The sequence below is a fragment of the Periplaneta americana genome, chromosome 16 (genome assembly GCF_040183065.1).
Source record: "Periplaneta americana isolate PAMFEO1 chromosome 16, P.americana_PAMFEO1_priV1, whole genome shotgun sequence".
NCBI lineage: Eukaryota > Metazoa > Arthropoda > Insecta > Blattodea > Blattidae > Periplaneta > Periplaneta americana.
The window spans coordinates 59,755,674-59,774,463 of record NC_091132.1 but is presented as its reverse complement, the minus strand read 5'-3'; the positions used below and the strand labels follow the sequence as shown (position 1 = coordinate 59,774,463).

General features: G+C 36.5%; 1 protein-coding gene across 1 annotated transcript in view; it reads right to left on the bottom strand.

Annotated features, from left to right (window-relative positions):
• The window catches only part of Reck (Reversion-inducing-cysteine-rich protein with kazal motifs), a 675,928-nt gene that overhangs the window by 109,825 nt on the left and 547,313 nt on the right, over nt 1-18,790 (bottom strand). Inside the window, exon 3 of the mRNA XM_069849335.1 lies at nt 14,111-14,194. Within this exon, the coding sequence (XP_069705436.1) occupies nt 14,111-14,194 (84 nt within the window). The remainder of the gene's footprint in view (nt 1-14,110; nt 14,195-18,790) is intronic.

Below are 18,790 nucleotides of genomic sequence, written 5' to 3'. Positions count from 1 at the left end.
GTACTCAAAATATATGTTGCATTGGTGTCCAAGTGGTTACGAGTAACAGTACTAGACTCGTGTTGAATCTGTTAGCAAGGAATTGTTCTCCAGGATTGAATAAAATGCCCCTTAATAAATAAACAGATAAATAAATAAGTAAATAAATAAATAAATAAATAAATAAAGTAAATATATACATAAATAAGTAAATAAATACATAAATAAGTAAATAAATAAGTAAATAAATAATTAAAAACGACAGATGTATAGCTTTACTAGGCTGTATATATTTTACGTAGAATTACGTGTTCTCCTTGCATTTGGTGACAGATTAAGTAAATTATGAAATGTAAAATTCACTGAACTTAAAAAAATATATCAAAATTTCACTTCAGCTGATGTACAGTACTGGCAAAAAACTGGACCGACCCTTGTAGCTGATACAAAAAAAACCCTGTGCTGTGTATTGTGCCAAACTGTGGAAATTTCAATATGGATAGTGAAGCCAGAGATATGTACTGTTGTTTAATGTAAAAATACGCAGTTATCTTTGCCGAATAGAGGTAGAAATGTAATACTGATGCCAGATGAAAATAAAACTCTCAAAGTTTTTTCGTCTGTAAGTTTGAGGAACTGAAGGAAACAAAAGACGGTAAGAATCGAACAAATGCAATAAATTTCATTATTACAATTAATTGTACAAGATGGATGTGTTTTGTGACTAGCAAAATTTGAATCCGTGACTCTGAAATCAGCTACAAGGGTCGGTCTGTTTTTTTTTTTCTTGCCACTACTGTACAGTCTTAGAAAAACGTTTTGTACATCGAATCAAAACTAATTTTATTACCTCAACTAGTTCTCCTGTTGCGAGCCAGGTCACAAGTCGTCTGATCATGCACATTACCTCCTTTCTGGGACTTATAAAGATCTGTGCGACAAAACGTTTTTCTAAGATTGTACACCGGCGTTCAAAGATACCTGACCCCTACTAATCGATAGTGATCGATAGTTTGTTAGTGTAAGTGTGGCTTCTTTAGTTATTACTTCTATGAATAGATGGCGAAGATAACAGTCAGTGTTCCCAATAGTCCGCATTATAAAATTCAAAATTTCATCCTACACCAGATTTAGCGGGAAACAGCTGATACTGTCAAATATGAGAATAATTTAAACTTAACCTACATCAAAATTTTCCCAAACATTTTTTTACCCGTCCCAATAATAGGGTCACCTATTGAGAACACTTGGAACTATTTGAAAATTTGTCAATTTATTATATCTTTGGTTCTGACTTATCCCATGATTAGAAAGTTCGCTTACGCGATTAGAAAGTTTGCAAGTTATAAATAGTAAAGACAATAAATCTATTAAAATGTTCAATTAACTGTAGACCAATTTCAAAGAAACACTTTTTTAATTAGACAAAGTGAATTTCCTCCAACTATTGTCAACTTCGTTTGTGTACTCAGAAAATGTCAGGTTCTGTGTAGGTAGCCTGCCAAACATTAGGGGTAACCGCTTAAAGTTCGAACATTCGGTCGGATGCTCCACCTTGTTCGATTTCTTTGACAGATCGAATATAAACCGGTTCTAATCCCTAATCCCTATTTTGCAGCCCTCTAATAGCCTACATAGCCCTTACTGAACACTCACAAAATTCGCCAATAGTTCATGATACATTTCTGTACACAGACAGATTTTTTTTTATTTTATTGGGTTATTTTACGACGCTGTATCAACATCTAGGTTATTTAGCTTCTGAATGAAATGAAGGTGATAATGCCGGTGAAATGAGTCCGGGGTCCAGCACCGAAAGTTACCCAGCATTTGCTCGTATTGGGTTGAGGGAAAACCCCGGAAAAAACCTCAACCAGGTAACTTGCCCCGACCGGGATTCGAACCCGGGCCACCTGGTTTCGCGGCCAGACGTGCTGATCGTTACTCCACAGGTGTGGACTACACAGACAGATATATACGACATTATCAAAAACCACTTTTCCGTATGAACGATCCTAAAAGCGCGCATTTGCGCCAAAATCTCGAAATCTGCTTTTTGCAGCATCACAATACTTTCTCTTTATAACTGGTTTAATGTCAAAGTAAAAACATTTACTTGGATGTGCCATACCAACAATGAAACAAGCGATGACCATCTCGTTCTGTGCAACTTGATATCAATAACACAAAATCTTGGAGTAGAGCACTTGTCTCTAGATGTTACTGTTGTGCGTTGTGCGATAGACGTAAATGTGGTAATTCAGAGCTCCCACCTGTGGAGCCACCAGCTGTAATTTCAGGCGCTCTGTGGGCTGTTGGACAACCCGGCACTTAGTGTCTCTCATATCGAGTTACCACAGCCATAATGCCCGAGTGTCAAACCCAACGCTCGTAAAAGAAAAAATCTTGCTCGGCAGTGCTGATGTGGTTGTCGTAGCTGCTGGACAATGTCCAAATGTACCAAAAGAGACAGTGAACTCTGCTGGAGGACGCTGACTCGGATGGCCTCTTGACCGTCACGACTCCGTTGCCTCTCCGGCAGGTGGAGGCGGAGTTTATAGAAATATTCTGTTTACAATAAGAGTGCTGATGTGTGATTTACTTTCTGGGAAAACAACCGGTAGCCTTTGTAATGTTCATGTTCACTCTCAATACATCTCTGCTTTTGCAAGGTGTCCCACGACTCATTATAGTAAAGTGTCCTTCAAATTTCGCAATGTTGCGTAATATAATTGTTCTTTTCAATTGCTGTGACAGTTGAAAGATGTAGTGGGGACCATAATTTATTCTTATATTGTATGCAGTATAGTTAATGGTACCGTAGTCTAAAATTTCATGCCTTAGCATTCGCCACCATCATTACCACCACCATTATGTACTTAAAGGATTAAGTTCTTTGGTCTGTTTCCCCTCCTCTCGTTTGAGTAGTATGAATTAAATATTGGATGTTCACAAGTAGCGTAACACTCTGGTGATGTGGTCGGGAAGGGAGCAAAGTCATGGCTTAAAACAATAGAGGACGAATACAAGAAAAGAGACATAATCATCATCATACATGGATTTGGACCATTGGTCGATCGGTTCTGGTCTCAATTGTATGTAGCCGTTTTAGAGGTCTTCCTTGTCTTATTCCTCCAGGGTGGTAATATGTATTTAACTGTTCTTAAGAGACGTTCTCACGGCATCCTTGGACATGTGCAAATCAACTATTTTTGTATTCCTGAATTCCATCTAAAACTGGAACGCACTTAGAATTTCTTTATTTCTCTTATAATCTGACCAAGAATATGGGTGCATACTAGTTCGGTCCCATCAGATACACACCTGAAAGATACAGTACTAATTCGGTCCGGGGTTCAGAAAGGTATGGTACTAATTTGGTCCGAACTATACAGTTATAGACAAGTTATATATCAAATAGACTCTATATTAATAATGAGACTGAAGACTTGATGAGCATTCAACCCCAAAATGAAGAAGTGCAGCAATTTACCGATTATGTGCTAGAGGAGTACAGACCGATTTTGGTCCTGACAGCTCAGCGACGCGAAAGAGGGGAAGTAATAGGAGGAGTGGGGAGAGTTCCGGAGTAGAGATAGGAAGAGCGATCGGTAAAGGCAAGCGAGTGAATAACCCAAACACCCCTTGGCGTAACTAAATGGACTCGCCTGTCCCACGCGCACATCTCCGGCGACTGTCAGGACTAAATAATCGTACTGTACTTCCGATACTATACAAATATGGTACAACGTCTTTGAGTACCAGTACGTCAAGCCTGATGCTACTTTCCTGCCAGAATTATGGTCGAATTCGTAGCTACGACAGAAATAACGACAAACAGTTGTGAATCTCTCCATGAAAAGTTAAATGGCTTATTCTACACCGCTGAACCTAACATATTTCAATTAACAGACGTTCTAAAAGAATTCAAATTGACACTTACATACAAATTAGAAGTCCAGCAACAAAACGAAGACCAGATCAATTAAAGGAAGAACAATATACTAGAGACAAAATGGCAGAATTTGTATCTAAATGAATAAAGACACCAATATCTAAAAACACTGTCCTACAAATTTCTCCCAAAAACATAGCTCCTAGTATCACTGACCACTCTAACGTTTAAGAAGTTTTGACTAAGTTTTATAGGTACTATACAATATACATGATAATCAACATTTTTAACCATGCCTTAAAGTAGGGGCAGGCAATTTTGTAGTTTGCTGTCTCGAGTCACGAATTTACCCGTCCCTGCCTTATGACAGTCCTAATCCCGCATAGAATAAGAAGGAAAATGTTGATTTCTAACCAGTATTGCTCTATTTTCGATCCGGGACCGAACTAGTTACTGTTAAGATGAAAGATGAGTGGAACAGAGAAAAATTCTCTCCGGCACCGGGATTTGAACCCGGGTTTTCAGCTCTACGTGCTGACGCTCTATCCACTAAGCCACACCGGATTCCCATCCCAATGTCGGATTGAATCCTCTCTGTTTAAGTTCCACCTCTTGGGTTCCCTCTAGTGGCCTACCCCCATGCACTGCATCATAGATGTATGACAGTGGCACAATGTCCATACATATGCAGAGGTGCACTCGTTATGAGTGACTAAGTGGCCGGGATCCGACGGAGGAAGCGCCGTCTTAAATCACAAAGTGATTATTTTTCGCATATCATATATTATTATGATATACCGAAGTACATATGATATTTCCGTGCAGACATACTGCGTCATCAGCTCCGGACTAGCAGGCAAACCCAGAATATTTATTCATATTTCATTGCAGAATGAAAGTATTCAAAGTATATAATTTTTAGGATGATTATATCGCCAATGGATGATAAGGATCTTAATGTATAACAGGCAGATTTTAACAACCTGAAATGACGTTATGGAAATGCAAAGTCTGATAGAGCACTAATATTAAAAACTATGCGTTGAATGTGGAAGTAGATAAGACTGAACACTTTTTAATTAATAGCACTATTCAAAACGAACATGATTCCTCTGGAAACGAGCCAGTTTTAAGAAAACATTGGTGGTTGATGCAACCTGCTGCTGACGAGAACTAGTTGTGGTTTTGTAGGCATACAGCACATTCTATGTATACATCTAACGTAATAGTAAACATAAACGTTTGCTCGTTCGCAGTATTATTATTCCTGTTCCAAATAATTATCGTATCAGGTTAAGAAATAACGTAATACCACTTGTTGCAGTTTCAGTTGAGAAATGGATGATATGTGTTCCAGCATGCTATTTTTTTATGTATGAATGTGTGGATTATTTTTGTACTCATTCATTCATTCATTTATTTTATTCCATAGATCTTACATGAGCAATGAAGCTTTAAGATGTGGAACATGTCAACATTTTACAATATTACAATTACAATTTTTACAAATTTTTATAGTTTTACAATTTAGTAATTTTCTACAATTTTTACAATTTTGTACAATTTTTTTACATTTTGGCGAGATGTAGTGAGATGAGATGAGGTCCGAGGATTCGCCAAAATATTACCCGGCATTTGCCTTTTCGGTGGGGGAAACCTCGGAAAAACCCAACCAGGTAATCAAATCAAAGGGGGTAATCAAATCAAAGGGGTTGATGCCAAGGACTCGCCATAGACCATCCGGCTTCAGTCCCACGGCTGGGGAAAACCTCCGAAGAAACCAAAGTCCAAAGGGGGATCCAACCCAAGTCCGAACGCAGCTCCGGATCAGCAGCCCAGCGAGTCTGCCGACTGAGCTACATCGATGGCTCTACTAAAAGTACACAATACATAGCCAATCAGATTATTAAATTTACAAACGCAAACGATCATTCATAAGTTGAGGTATATTATAATACAAAACAATTTAATTAAATTTAAGGCATAAACAATTCAACCAGTTGTGATATACAGAAATTGATAATACATATCATGCAAACTACTTCAAATTACAAACACAAACAATATCAGTAGAGCTATATAGATTACTATTCAATTTAAAGCATATACAATTCATCGGCCAAAACTATACAAATATATACAATACAAAGTAGCATACTTTCATTAAGCTATACAAATTTGTGCAATTAATATCAAGTAGATTAATTCAATTTATAATCATAAACAATTCATCAGTTGAGCTATACATATTACCATTCAATTTACAGTAGGTCTATATACAATTCATCAGGACATAAAATACATATGGAGTTTGAGTGGAAACACATTCCTACTGATAATTTTATACTCGAATATTTTATGAAGTTCATCCATAAAATAATCGGCTGTAAGTATTGCCGCAGAATCTTGTTGGAGAGGGAACTATAAATTTTATGGTCACTGATAGCGAGAAATAAGATTGGCCTACTGGCTTCGACTTCACATAATTTATTTCCAACAGCTCGAAATTCCTTTACAAGGAAACGCACTCACATACATTTCAGTTGTTTTTCCTTCCCATTATCCTAATTTCATTTGACTGGAGAAAGAAGATAAATTTGCATTCATTCAGTCATTCATTCATTCATTCATTCATTCATTCATTCATTCATTCATTCATTCATTCATTCATTCATTCATTCATTCATTCATTCATTCAGTGTTCTGCCCAAGGGCAGGTCTTTCACTGCAAACCCAGCATTCTCCAGTCTTTCTTATTTTCTGCCCTATTAGTCTCCGCATATGATCCATATATCTTAATAGGCCTATCGTCCATCATCTGCCACGAACTCTTCTGCCGTTCACCATTCCTTCCAGTGCATCCTTCACTAGGCAGTTTCTTCTCAACCAGTGACCCACCAATTCCTTTTCCTCTTCCTGATCAGTTTCAGCATCATTCTTTCTTCACCCACTCTTTCTAACACAGCTTCGTTTCTTATTCTGTCTGTCCATTTCACAAGCTCCATTCTTCTCCATATCCACATTTCAAATGCTTCAATTCGTTTCTCTTCACTTCGTTGTAATGCCCAAGTTTCTGCTCAATACAATGCCACACTCCACACAAAGCACTTCACTAATCTCTTCCTTATTTCTTTCTCCAGATGCCCTTTTTCTATTAAAAGCTTCCTTGGCCATTGTTATCCTCCTTTTGACTACCTGGCAGCAGCTCATGTTACTGCTTATGGTACACCCAAGTATTTAAAGCTGCCTACTTGCTCTACTGCCTCATTTAGAATTCACAAGTTTACCTTCTTTATTTTTCTTCCGATAACCATGGTCTTTGTCTTATTTGCATTTATCTTTATTCCATACTGCTCACAGCTGTCATTTAGCTCCAGTACCATATCCCTTAGTATCATTTCTTCTGCTGCTAACGCCTCTATATCATCAGCAAATCTGATGCACTTTATTCTTCTTCCTTCTACTATAACTTCTCCCATGTTCTGAAAACAGTTCTTCACTAAATCCTCGAAGTAGATGTTGAACAGGGTAAGTGATTAAGGGCATCCTTGACTTACTTCACTCCCTATTTCGCTTCCTTCTGACATTTCTTCTCCTATCCTGACTTCGACTCGTTGTATCATATTATAAAGGTTACTGAACTGAAATTTGCCTTATGGGACTACAATTCCGCTCTAAAAATTCGACAGTAATGAGTGAAGCCGAGTCATCAAGTGGTCTGTTGCAAGGTTTGGGTGTACTTGGCATAATGCATGAAACATCACATTATTATTTTATTACATATCTATGGTCTTACTAATAAAATCTCTTATACAGACGTTTAACTGTCTTATACTTACACAGTGAATAACTCGTTTATAAGTCGTGTGTAAATTCCTCACTATTAATCACTACATACGTCGTGTATAACACTATATCATAGTTTCGTCATTATTTTATTACGAAAGGTAACAGAACAACTGAGATTCTCTATCGCATCCGATAGAGTGCGCTAGTGTGCCGCGCTAAGTATCGATAATACAACTGGGCCTGATCGATTACCACGCTATATTTTGATCAAAGAGTACAACTACAGCAATATTATTCTAATTATTCTGTGCTCTTTGTTTTGTTCTTCTATGGTTACAAGACAACAATAAAATGACAATCTATACGAACAGCTGTTAGAAAGGCAGTCATTTTTTCTCATATACAGCGGTTAAACATGGTGTTTTTAATGTGTATAATTACTGCAAAGCAGTTCCCATGTATAGTTACACATTGCTTATACATCCATAGCTTATGCATGGTTTATTAGAAACGTTTCCTGTCCCAACTCTGCATAAATCTCGTTTAAAAATTATACACGGTTTATTAGTAAAATCGGCAATCTCTATAGGAAACTCACTATAACTGCAACTTACTCGTCATTCATATTATATATTTCTTCTTAGTAAAATATAGACAATAATCTGACTTTAATTTCTCAACTTACAGTTATTTTCCATAAATAGCCCAGAGATTCCAAAATAATTATTTACTCATATTATATTATCGTAGTATGATTCACCTCTCGAGAAACATTTCCCATCAAAAGATGTTAATGCCGTACAAAATCCGGCTTTTCTACCAAGTCATTTGTCCAGTCCTGAGTAGGACTGTTACTTCAATATCAGAAGACGGCACGTCATGTAAATTTGTTAAAAATATTCGTTTTTTTTTTAATATACACCGTAAAATGGTTTGCATAATCGTGAATTTCAGGAATAGTGAGCTTCATTCTGTAGGCTACATGTGATCCACTTACAGATATAATCTCTGTCTGCTTCTCTCATAAATACACATTTTGCTGAAGTTTCTCCGGACACGCATGTTGTTATTTCTCATTTCCGAAAAAGTGGCTCCATTAAAAGTTGTGAATAATTTGAAGGTCTTTCACCATACAATGCATTAGTATCCAGCGCTGGATTTCACGGTTATTTCCCCCACTTCGGCAGCTAGATAGCTTGATAGTAAGACACATTTGCTTATGAAATATGAAGGTGATGTGTTTTCCAACGGCACGGCGTGATGTTCATAGAGCCTATTAGTTTTATTACATTACAAACTTTGGTTCAAAAGTTACTACAGATATATAGGCATCATATTCTAAGAAAAACTACAATACGAGTATTTAAGAATTAATGAATGAAAAATATGATACCGGTAACATACAGCGCATGCTATAGAGCAACTGTTTCAATTAATTATGTTTCTTCAATTTTTTTTCTTCTCTTCCTTCCATTTTTGTTTCTTTATCGCTTGTTATCTTACAATTTTTATTCCTTTTCACTTTCACGTTTTCTTCCTTTTTTCGTTTTCAGTTTATTTATTTTTCCTTTTTCCTTCTTCTTCTTCTTCTTCTTCTTCTTCCATTTAACGTTATCTTTTTTCCTCTTCTCCATTTTTGTCACTTCTTTTTCCTATTATCTCTCTACTTTTCCTTCAATTCTCCTTTCTTTTTCCTTCTCTCTTCTCTTCATTCTCCTTTCGTTTTCCTTGCCTCTACTCTTCACTTCTCCTTTCTTTTTTCTTTTCTCTTCTCTTCACTTCTCCTTTCCTCTTTTATCCACTTCTTTCTTTTTCCTTCTCTGTTCCTTTTATTTTTCTCTACTTTTCCTTTTCTCTTCTCTTCACTTTTCCTTCTGTCTTCTCTTCACGTCTCCTTTATTTTTCTTCTCTCTTCTATTCACTTCTTTTTTCCTTTTCTCTTCGCTTCACTTCTCCTTTCTTTTTCTTCTCTCTTCTCTTCACTTTTCCTTTCTTTTTCTTCACTCTTCTCTTCACTTCTCCTTTCTTTTTTCTTCTCTCTTGTCTTCACTTCTCCTTTTTTCTTCTCTCTTCACTTCACTTCTCCTTTCTTTTTTTTCTCTTCACTTCTCCTTTTTCCTTCTCTCTTCTCTTCACTTTTCCTTCCTTTTTTTCTTTTTTCTTCTCTTCGCTTCTCCTTTCTTTTTTCTTCTCTTCACTTCTCCTTTCTTTTTTCTTCTCTTCACTTCTCCTTGTTTCCTTTTCTCTTCTCTTCACTTCTCTTTTTTTCCTTCTCTCTTCTCTTCACTTCTCCTTTCTTTTTCTTTGGACCGTACGGAAATTCGTTTAGAATTCTCTGGCCAGAAATCTGGACGGAATCCGGTCATGCGGACAGAGGCGATACGGCCAAGTGGGCGATGCTCCATTTAAAATACTGCAAATAATAAAAATCCGAACGCGCCGTACGGTTCCGGTAAGTGAGCGCCTTCTTAACTGTTTGTTTATTACTTAGTATAGGACTTTTTTATTGACATGCTGCATTATTTACGAAAGTTTCAGTCCATAGACCTTACAGCAACATTTCAGCTTTTGAGTAGTCATTTCATGTAGGCTAGACACAAGTGAATATCTTTTCCAATGCGGAATAGATTCATGTTACGAATATAACACTGAAATTCTTCTTCTCTGCAGGACTGCGCCATTCCTGTCCGTTCTTCTAATATACTACGAAGGAAAATACATAATATCTTGACTGAACGTCTCTATACCACTAACTACACATATATTTCCGGAAATATGATTATAGTTTTATTCAAACTATATTTATGAATCTGTGCTCCACAGAAAAAGCCAATTCACTAAAAAATGTCGACAACGTGGTCCGTAGCGTTCTGTAAATGGCCCAATATGACGCAGTACGTAGCGATAAACGTCATCCGCACAGGGCGACCATGGGCCAGCATTCCTGAGTCAATGTCGCTTGGCAATATGGAGATATAATGTGACATAAAACTGTATAAACATGACGCCGGGGGAGAAAGCAGTTTTTAATTTCTACTATTTGTTTCTCTCATGTCTAACAAACCGCTGGCCATGTACTGCATGTTAACATACGGAATAAAACAACTTCAACCATTCCAAAATGCTGACCTCAACCGTAGCCCAACGCCTACTTTAACAAGAGAATGAAACGCCTCAAATCGCAACAAGAACAGAATATGCAAATGAAAGAGAACGGAATCACATTAACGGTGTTTATAAATGGCGTCACATAAACTAACAAACCACAATCATGCACATCCTTATAGCTTATGTGTAAAGTGTAAATTAAATATACCTCAAACGCAGACGTATTCACGTCAAAACAAAACCACGCGTTAATACTAGTACATAAGTAGGCTAATATTTGGTTGTTAGGCTGGCAACGATCTTAGGCCCGTTACACACTTCAAGAGATCTCGCTAGCGAGAAATGTGTTGCGAGAAAGAGGCGAAGAGCCTTCCTCCACACACTTAGCGAGTTCTGGCTATCACAGATCACACCTCGTTATGATTGTCTATGCACTGCCTTCATGCAGAGAGTAATTTTCTGATTATAGTAATCACTCGGGGGAAATATTACAGGTTATGTATTTACGTATATTGTCGTACTTAAATATATAACCTGTAAGTGTCGTAGTTAAATTATGTACGAACGCCAATATGTTGAATCTGGATCTTCAGATGAGGAGGAAATGGAGTTACATGAACATATTTTGTTAATGAAAAGAAAAATTTGGCCTGAAATTAAAGCCAGAAATATCTGGAAATCGCATTGTATCTCACGAAGATAAGGGCTGATTTCGATTTGGATGATGATACGTTTAGGCGTTATTTCAGGTTGACCAGACGTCAGTTTGCCATTCATGGTATGATAGAAGATTCTTTGCTATGTTCTGATTAAAATTATGGAAACTGTTAAGACATATAAATACGGGTTTAACTGTTTGTTATTCTTTTCGTTTGTTTTATTATACTTTGTGTGGTGATTTTAATATATTAAGTATATATAATATGGGTGTTATAATAATATTAAATCTCATCAAAATAAAATAAAGCTCTGTTTACTTTCAGATAATCTGATATTTGTCTCCGGATTTCTTCTTTCACTTTCGTCTTTTTATAGTTATCTCGTGTATCATATAAATAGGCCTACGGGTGACATCGTACAAGTTCGGTAAGTTTCTGACTGCAATAATATTGTAAATTATTATTAGCCATATTTGGTCTTTGTCAATAAAAAGTTAAAAACAATACAATTCATCGCCACTTGTGATATTTTGTTTCAAAGCCATAAAATTCCTTTGTGCCAGGTGCACACCTAGAGTTAAAATTTGATTCTGTTGAATAATAAAAAAAAAAAAATGTTTTGAGTTACAGTAATTTTTTTCCATTTTCAGCTAACAACTTATCAAATTGTGTCTCGTATAATTTATCTTTATAACACGACAAACATTATAATTGCGTAGTTAAAAATGAGTTCAATGTGCTTACGAAATAATTTTCAGCATTTGAAAGCAATAAGATCGTTGGCACTATCAGTTCTGTCAATTTAACCTCGAATGAACATATAACTGAATTTATCAGAATTAGTTTTTTTCTAATGAAATATAACATTTTCTTTAGAAAAACAATTTCATATCAATGTAATAGAAAATGTTCAATAGTGTCAATCCACTGGAGAAATTCGCATTGTGCATATTTCTGATTGTCAGGAATATTCATAAGCAGAGACCGGAAATTTAGGCATTGTGAATCATTAAAATAGGCAGGCAAAAAGCATTATAAATAGCTTAAATACGCAATCAGAGGCAATTACAAAAACTCTGCACTAGACCCACAACCTTGCACTTTCCACAAAGGGATTTCGGCAGCAAGAAAAGCTTTACATAAGTCGATTGCAAATTGAGATTTTCGACTCGACATTGCAATTACTGTTGGAAGAGCAAAGAAATCTTCTTCCCAGAGCCTTGGAAAGTGCATTTTTGTGTTTGGTTGTACTGATATGTTGCGATATGAAATATTTAGCTAGCTACAACAATGTCGCAATGAAAACTGAAAGAAAAATAACCGTTAAAAATAACGTTAGACCCGCACTCAGTGTTGCCTTGTCAAATAAACACAAGCAATAATTAAAACGCTTACTGTTATACATTTTTGCACGGCAGCACTCATTGTTGTAAAGAGAATATGAAGTGACTGAAAGACAATAATATACATTCGATGAAGTCACTTTCATTGTAGAGGTTTAGAAATAAATTAAAATATACCTGTAAAAAAAAGGTAACCCCGTAACATGCCATGAAGGCACTTGGGGGCCATGGAGGTAGAGCCCCATGCTTTCCATGACCTCGGCACTAGAATGAGGTGATGTGGTCAGCACCACGCTCTGACCGCCTTTTACCCCCGGGAAAGACCCGGTACTCAATTTTATAGGAGGCTGAGTGAACCTCGGGGCCGTTCTGAAAGTTTGGCAACGAGAAAAAAATCCTGTCACCACCTGGGATCGAACCCCGGACCTTCCAGTCCGTAGCCAGCTGCTCTACCAACTGAGCTACCCGGCCGCCAAAATATACCTGTGGGCAATTTTTTATAATAAATTAATAAATAATAAATAAATAATCAAATAAAGGCAAAACAAGCATTTATTGTGTAAATTAGGAATTTATATTTAAAAAAGGCAGAAAAGGGCAACATAAAACTGTGACGTTCCAATCACAAAGGTATAATTCGTACAGATTTACTTTCAAAATGAAGATAGATTTAACACATTTAAAAAGGCATTCTGCCAAAATTCCGGTCTCTGTTCATAAGTATTAGGCATATTGAACTTATTCTCGTTCAGATGTTTTAAGTGCCCTCAATGTAAATAAAAAATAGGTAAGGTCCTAAATTTAAGTCGAATGACATTCTACAATTTAAAGTGATGGAACCTGAAAATTTATCAAATATCCCAATGTACGGAATTTTATGCATCTGAGATTGTTCGTAAACAAATTTACACAATTTAGGAATTGAATAATAATAATAATAATAATAATAATAATAATAATAATAATAATAATAATAATAATAACAACACTAATAGTCGAAAGCCTGAATACCTCAGTGTACATTTTTTTTATTACGAAAATTGAGTTAAAACTGTCCGCTTTGAAAATCTAAAAGTAAAAGTTTTTTCTCCTAAGAAAGTCAATACAATATACCTGAATGTCGCAGTGCAAAAGTACAATCCACCCTCAGTCACTTCAAAAGAAGAAAAAAACATCAGCTGCAGTTCTAAACAAGCGAATATGTTGTATCCTGCATTCCTGGAATTTAATAATAATAATAATAATAATAATAATAATAATAATAATAATAATAATAATAATAATAATAATAATACTAAAAATATAGCAAAGTTACACCATTTTAAGATGTGACTCACCAATTGAGGAGAGCAAAAATTCTGGATATCTTGAAGTCTCTTCTCTCGGACGCTGTTATCCGCAGCAATTGAAACAAGTGGCATCTGCAAAGAGAAGAAAACCAATTTTATATAGCTTTCGATCATTGATGAAGTATTGAAAAACTTATTTTATTTCTGCACAGTGTTGCAAGGAGCAAATTTAACGTTTGTCATGTAGATCTCGCGGAATACAAATTGCTTTTAGTCTGTATAAAATTCTGACTCACCCTTATTCGAATAACTTTCTGCATTGTAATTTTTGGTGGACAAAATCAATGTTGGAATAGATTTAGGCTTTCTGTGAAAACATTTTACCAATTTTATACTTTTATCTATGCACTATCGCTTCATTTTTTTGGCCTACAACAGACATTTATTCGTGCAGGGAGCAGAATAATAATATTATGTAACGACCAATACAAAACAATAATAAGCATACATTTATTTTCAGAACTACGATGTTCGCGGGATTATAGTAGAAATTGAATCTTCACGCACCTACGTTAAAAACTAAACTGTTTCTGTTGGCAGCACTGTACCACCAACTCCGCCACCACTCCAAAGACTGCCTATCGCGGTATCTTCTATCATAAATCCTGCCCGATCCTCTCTCCATCTCTCTCTCTGAATGTCTCCGTCTCCAATCCCCTCTCTTTCTCTCTCTATACTGGAAAACGCATTAATTTTTATTCCTGTGAACCCGTTTCTTTATCCACACGAAGAAATCGCTTGCTTTGAACACAGATGGTAACTGAAAAAAGAGAGATAAGTCCGCGACTTACATTCTGTATCCCTGAAGAGGGCTCTATTTCCTATAAAGAAGTAGTGCGCGATGTGATCCCACAATTCCAACCTTACAATGAGTTATGAGGGTCTTGGTGACTACACATTTTCTTGAGAATTCTTTACGCCAACTTCTGTACCAATACTGTACACTATACGTCACTTGGATCAAATGAGCTTGACTTACTTTCTGCGCCTGTAAATCGGTACCCATTGCTCATCTCTCAATCGCACCGTCGACAATGTATAAGTCAATGCAAACATGAATGAATTTCTACTCCCCCCTCTTGTTCTCTAGTTGATATGCCTCTCCTCCAAAGATTCCGAGCTTTTTGAGTGACTATGAGCTTGGTGCTTGTATACGTAGTTTAAGTAAGCTTCATATTTCTGACAAGTAATGAACGCGAGGATAAAGCATTATACAGTGGAAGCTCTCAAGTTCCACAGAAAACAAGTTCGACATCCCATAGTTCGATTGCTTACGTAAGAGAATTAGACACGCCCCTATACGGGCACTAAGAAATGAGTTTGCCATTTGAATGGGAACTGGTTCTGTGTCTTGTAGTGATACTTGTGATAAAGGAAAACATAATATTTTATTGATTAGGGCATCCATATTTAAGTCGACCTGGTTGGCGAGTTGGTATAACGCTGGCCGTCTATGCCCAAGGTTGCCGGTTCGATCCCGGGCCAGGTCGATGGCATTTAAGTGTGCTTAAATGCGACAGGCTCATGTACTGGCATGTAAAAGAACTCCTGCGGGACAAAATTCTGGCACATCCGGCGACGCTGATATAACCTCTGCAGTTGCGAGCGTCGTTAAGTAAAACATAACATTTAACATTCCTTATTTAATCACTGATTTTAAATTAATGAACTCTTCTTTTTCTATTTGAGAATTGTGCCGTTTGTGAGACGGAACTGTCGAAACCCACTGTGGTACTAGAAGCGCATACACAAGTCTCGGGACGGGCAGGAAATGCAAGTAGAGTACTGTATTTGTTGATGGATAACCAATAAGAATTTGTATTCATTTCACCTGCCACACCCACTACCCTTATTGAATTAAACTTTTCAATTCTGTTCAGTCGAACTTAGGAGAGTCCACTGTATTTCACTTTAATATTTCTCCATCATCTCCAAATATTCACTCATGTCTTCATTCATTTATTCCTTTAGATAAGTCATCATTTATTCCAGTTCCACTCGTCTACACCTATATTCACTCACATTTCATTCATCCATCCGTTCACTCATACTTCCATTCACTCATTCATCTGTTCATCTAATTCATTCATTTCAGTCATTCGCCTGTTCATCTAATTTATTCAATCCAGTCATTCCCTGTTCATCTAATTCATTCATTTCAGTCATTCGCCTGTTCATCTAATTTATTCAATCCAGTCATTCGCCTGTTCATCTAATTCATTCATTTCAGTCATTCGCCTGTCCCTCTAATTTATTCAATCCAGTCATTCGCCTGTTCATCTAATTCATTCATTTCAGTCATTCGCCTGTTCAACCGATTCATTCAATCCATTCATTCGCCTATTCATCTAATTCATTCATTTCAGTCATTCGCCTGTCCATCTAATTCATTAATTCCAGTCTTAAGCCTGTTCATCTAATTCATAGATGTCCAAACTCGTGCGAGGTAACCCCTGGCGTAAGCAATCCGCAGTGCATATTCTTTAAGGTCGTTTTTTCTATTTTATATGGGAAGTTATGGTCCTTAACAGAGCATGCTTGACGTGCAATGTCTGCTGGCTCTGTAGGCGTTTGTACACCTATGATCTAATTCATTCCAGTCACTCGCCTGTTCATTTAATTCATAAATTCCAGTTATTCGCCTGTTCATCTAATTCGTTAATTCCAGTCTTTCGCCTGTTCATCTAATTCATTCATTCCACTCATTCACTTCATCTAATTAGTTACTTCCATTCATTCATGCATCCATTCTCTTGTTTAGTCATTAGTCATTCGCCTGCTCAGTCATTCACCATTTGTCTTCTCATTCGCCTACTCATTAATTCATTCACCTGTTCATTCCTTCACCGGTTCATTCATTCATCAGCTAGTTCATTCATTCACCTGGTCATTCATTCATCAGTTCGTTCATTCATTCACCATTTCATTCAGTCATTCACCTGTTCATTCATTCATTCATACGTTCCACTCATTCATCTAATCATTCACATTGCGCCAGCATAGGTTCAAAATCCATCCTTACATTTATGCATTCCATTCAAACGTCCATTCGTCTACTCTACACCTTCATTTCTCCATCCATCCATGTACTTATTCGTTCACAGAAGTATATGCTTTTAGTCATTTCTGCAGGCATTTATCAATTTACTCGAACGACTCGTTTTTTCTTCATAATACAGGAGAAAAATGTCCGGCACTTCCATCTAAGTAAAGTTTAAAATGCTATAGTATGTTACTTTGCTCAAGACTGAACGTATTACCTTTCTTCTTCATTGAAATACAGAAACACATTGCTTCATGCACGTTGAAAGAATATAACGTTACATTATACCGCATGCCCTATCTTTAAACATTTATTTAATCGTTATATTATAGTAACACAAACATTCTATGCAATTTGTCCAGTTAATTTTTCCTGTATATTTCGATCTTCTCTTAAATCGAATTACTTTTGATCTATTCAGTTTCCTATCTGTGTTCTCTTGTAATAGGCTCCAAGGATACCACACATATCAATCAACTGGCCTGTAAGCAACATTTACTTCTTTCCGTAGACCACATTTCACTACAAAACTCGTAGGTTGACATAAGTGTATAAGAAAAGTCCTAAGTAAGCATTAATTGGATCTATAACTACATAGACGAATAAATAAATTACATATTATGTTGAAACAATAAGAAGCAGGATGCAGTGAGGCTGGCGCAACGTCTCAAATGGAAATGGGGCGGACACGTGAGTAGGATGGACTGCAGCAGGTGGACGTATGCCTCGACCATGTGGGACCCACGCATTGGGAAAAGAAGCAGGAGACATCCAAGGAGAAGGTGATCGGGCGCGTTCAGGAGAGAGACTGGAGCGCAGTGGACGAGAACAGCGAGGGACAGGCAGGCATGGAAAAGACTGGAAGAAATTACGAACACTATGTAAACTGTGTATAGTTGTGTATTGTTTATATAGTTATTTTTGTGTGTGTTAGTTTGGATAATTTGAGTCCGTATATAGTTGGTATAGTTAATGTATTTAGTTAGTATAATTTTTGTGTTCAATTGTATGGTTTTTGTATGTTTAGTTTAGATAGTTTGTGTGTTTAGACTGTATAATTTGTGTGTGCAATTTTTATAGGTTTTTGTGTGTTTAGTTTGTGTGTGAGTTAAGACTGTATATGTGTTCAGTTTCTACAAATTTTTGTGTGTTTAGTGTAGATAGTTGTGTGTTCAGATTATAATTTATGTGTTTAGTTTGCATAGCTTTTTGTGGATGTTTAGTTTGCATAATTTGTGTGTTTAGTCTGTATAGTTTTTTCGTGTTTAGTTGGTATAATTTGTGTATGCTTTTAGTTTGTAAGTAAAGTGTAAGCTCTCTTGGATTGGCTCCCCAAGTGTAGTAGACCTTCAGCTCACCCTACACTCCTGTAGGAGGCCGTTGCCCTTATGGGATTTCAGGCTTTTCGTATTTCGTATGTTGAAACATTCTGTGAAGGAGTACAAGTAAGCAGTTTTAAGAAAGATCTATTAAAAAGTAAAGTATGTGTATGTATACGCGACACACACACGCACGCACAGATATATATATATATATATATATATATATATATATATATATATATATATATATATATATACTAAGCCAGGAGATAATGGGATAGGGTGGTCAGTTCCTTTTCCCCT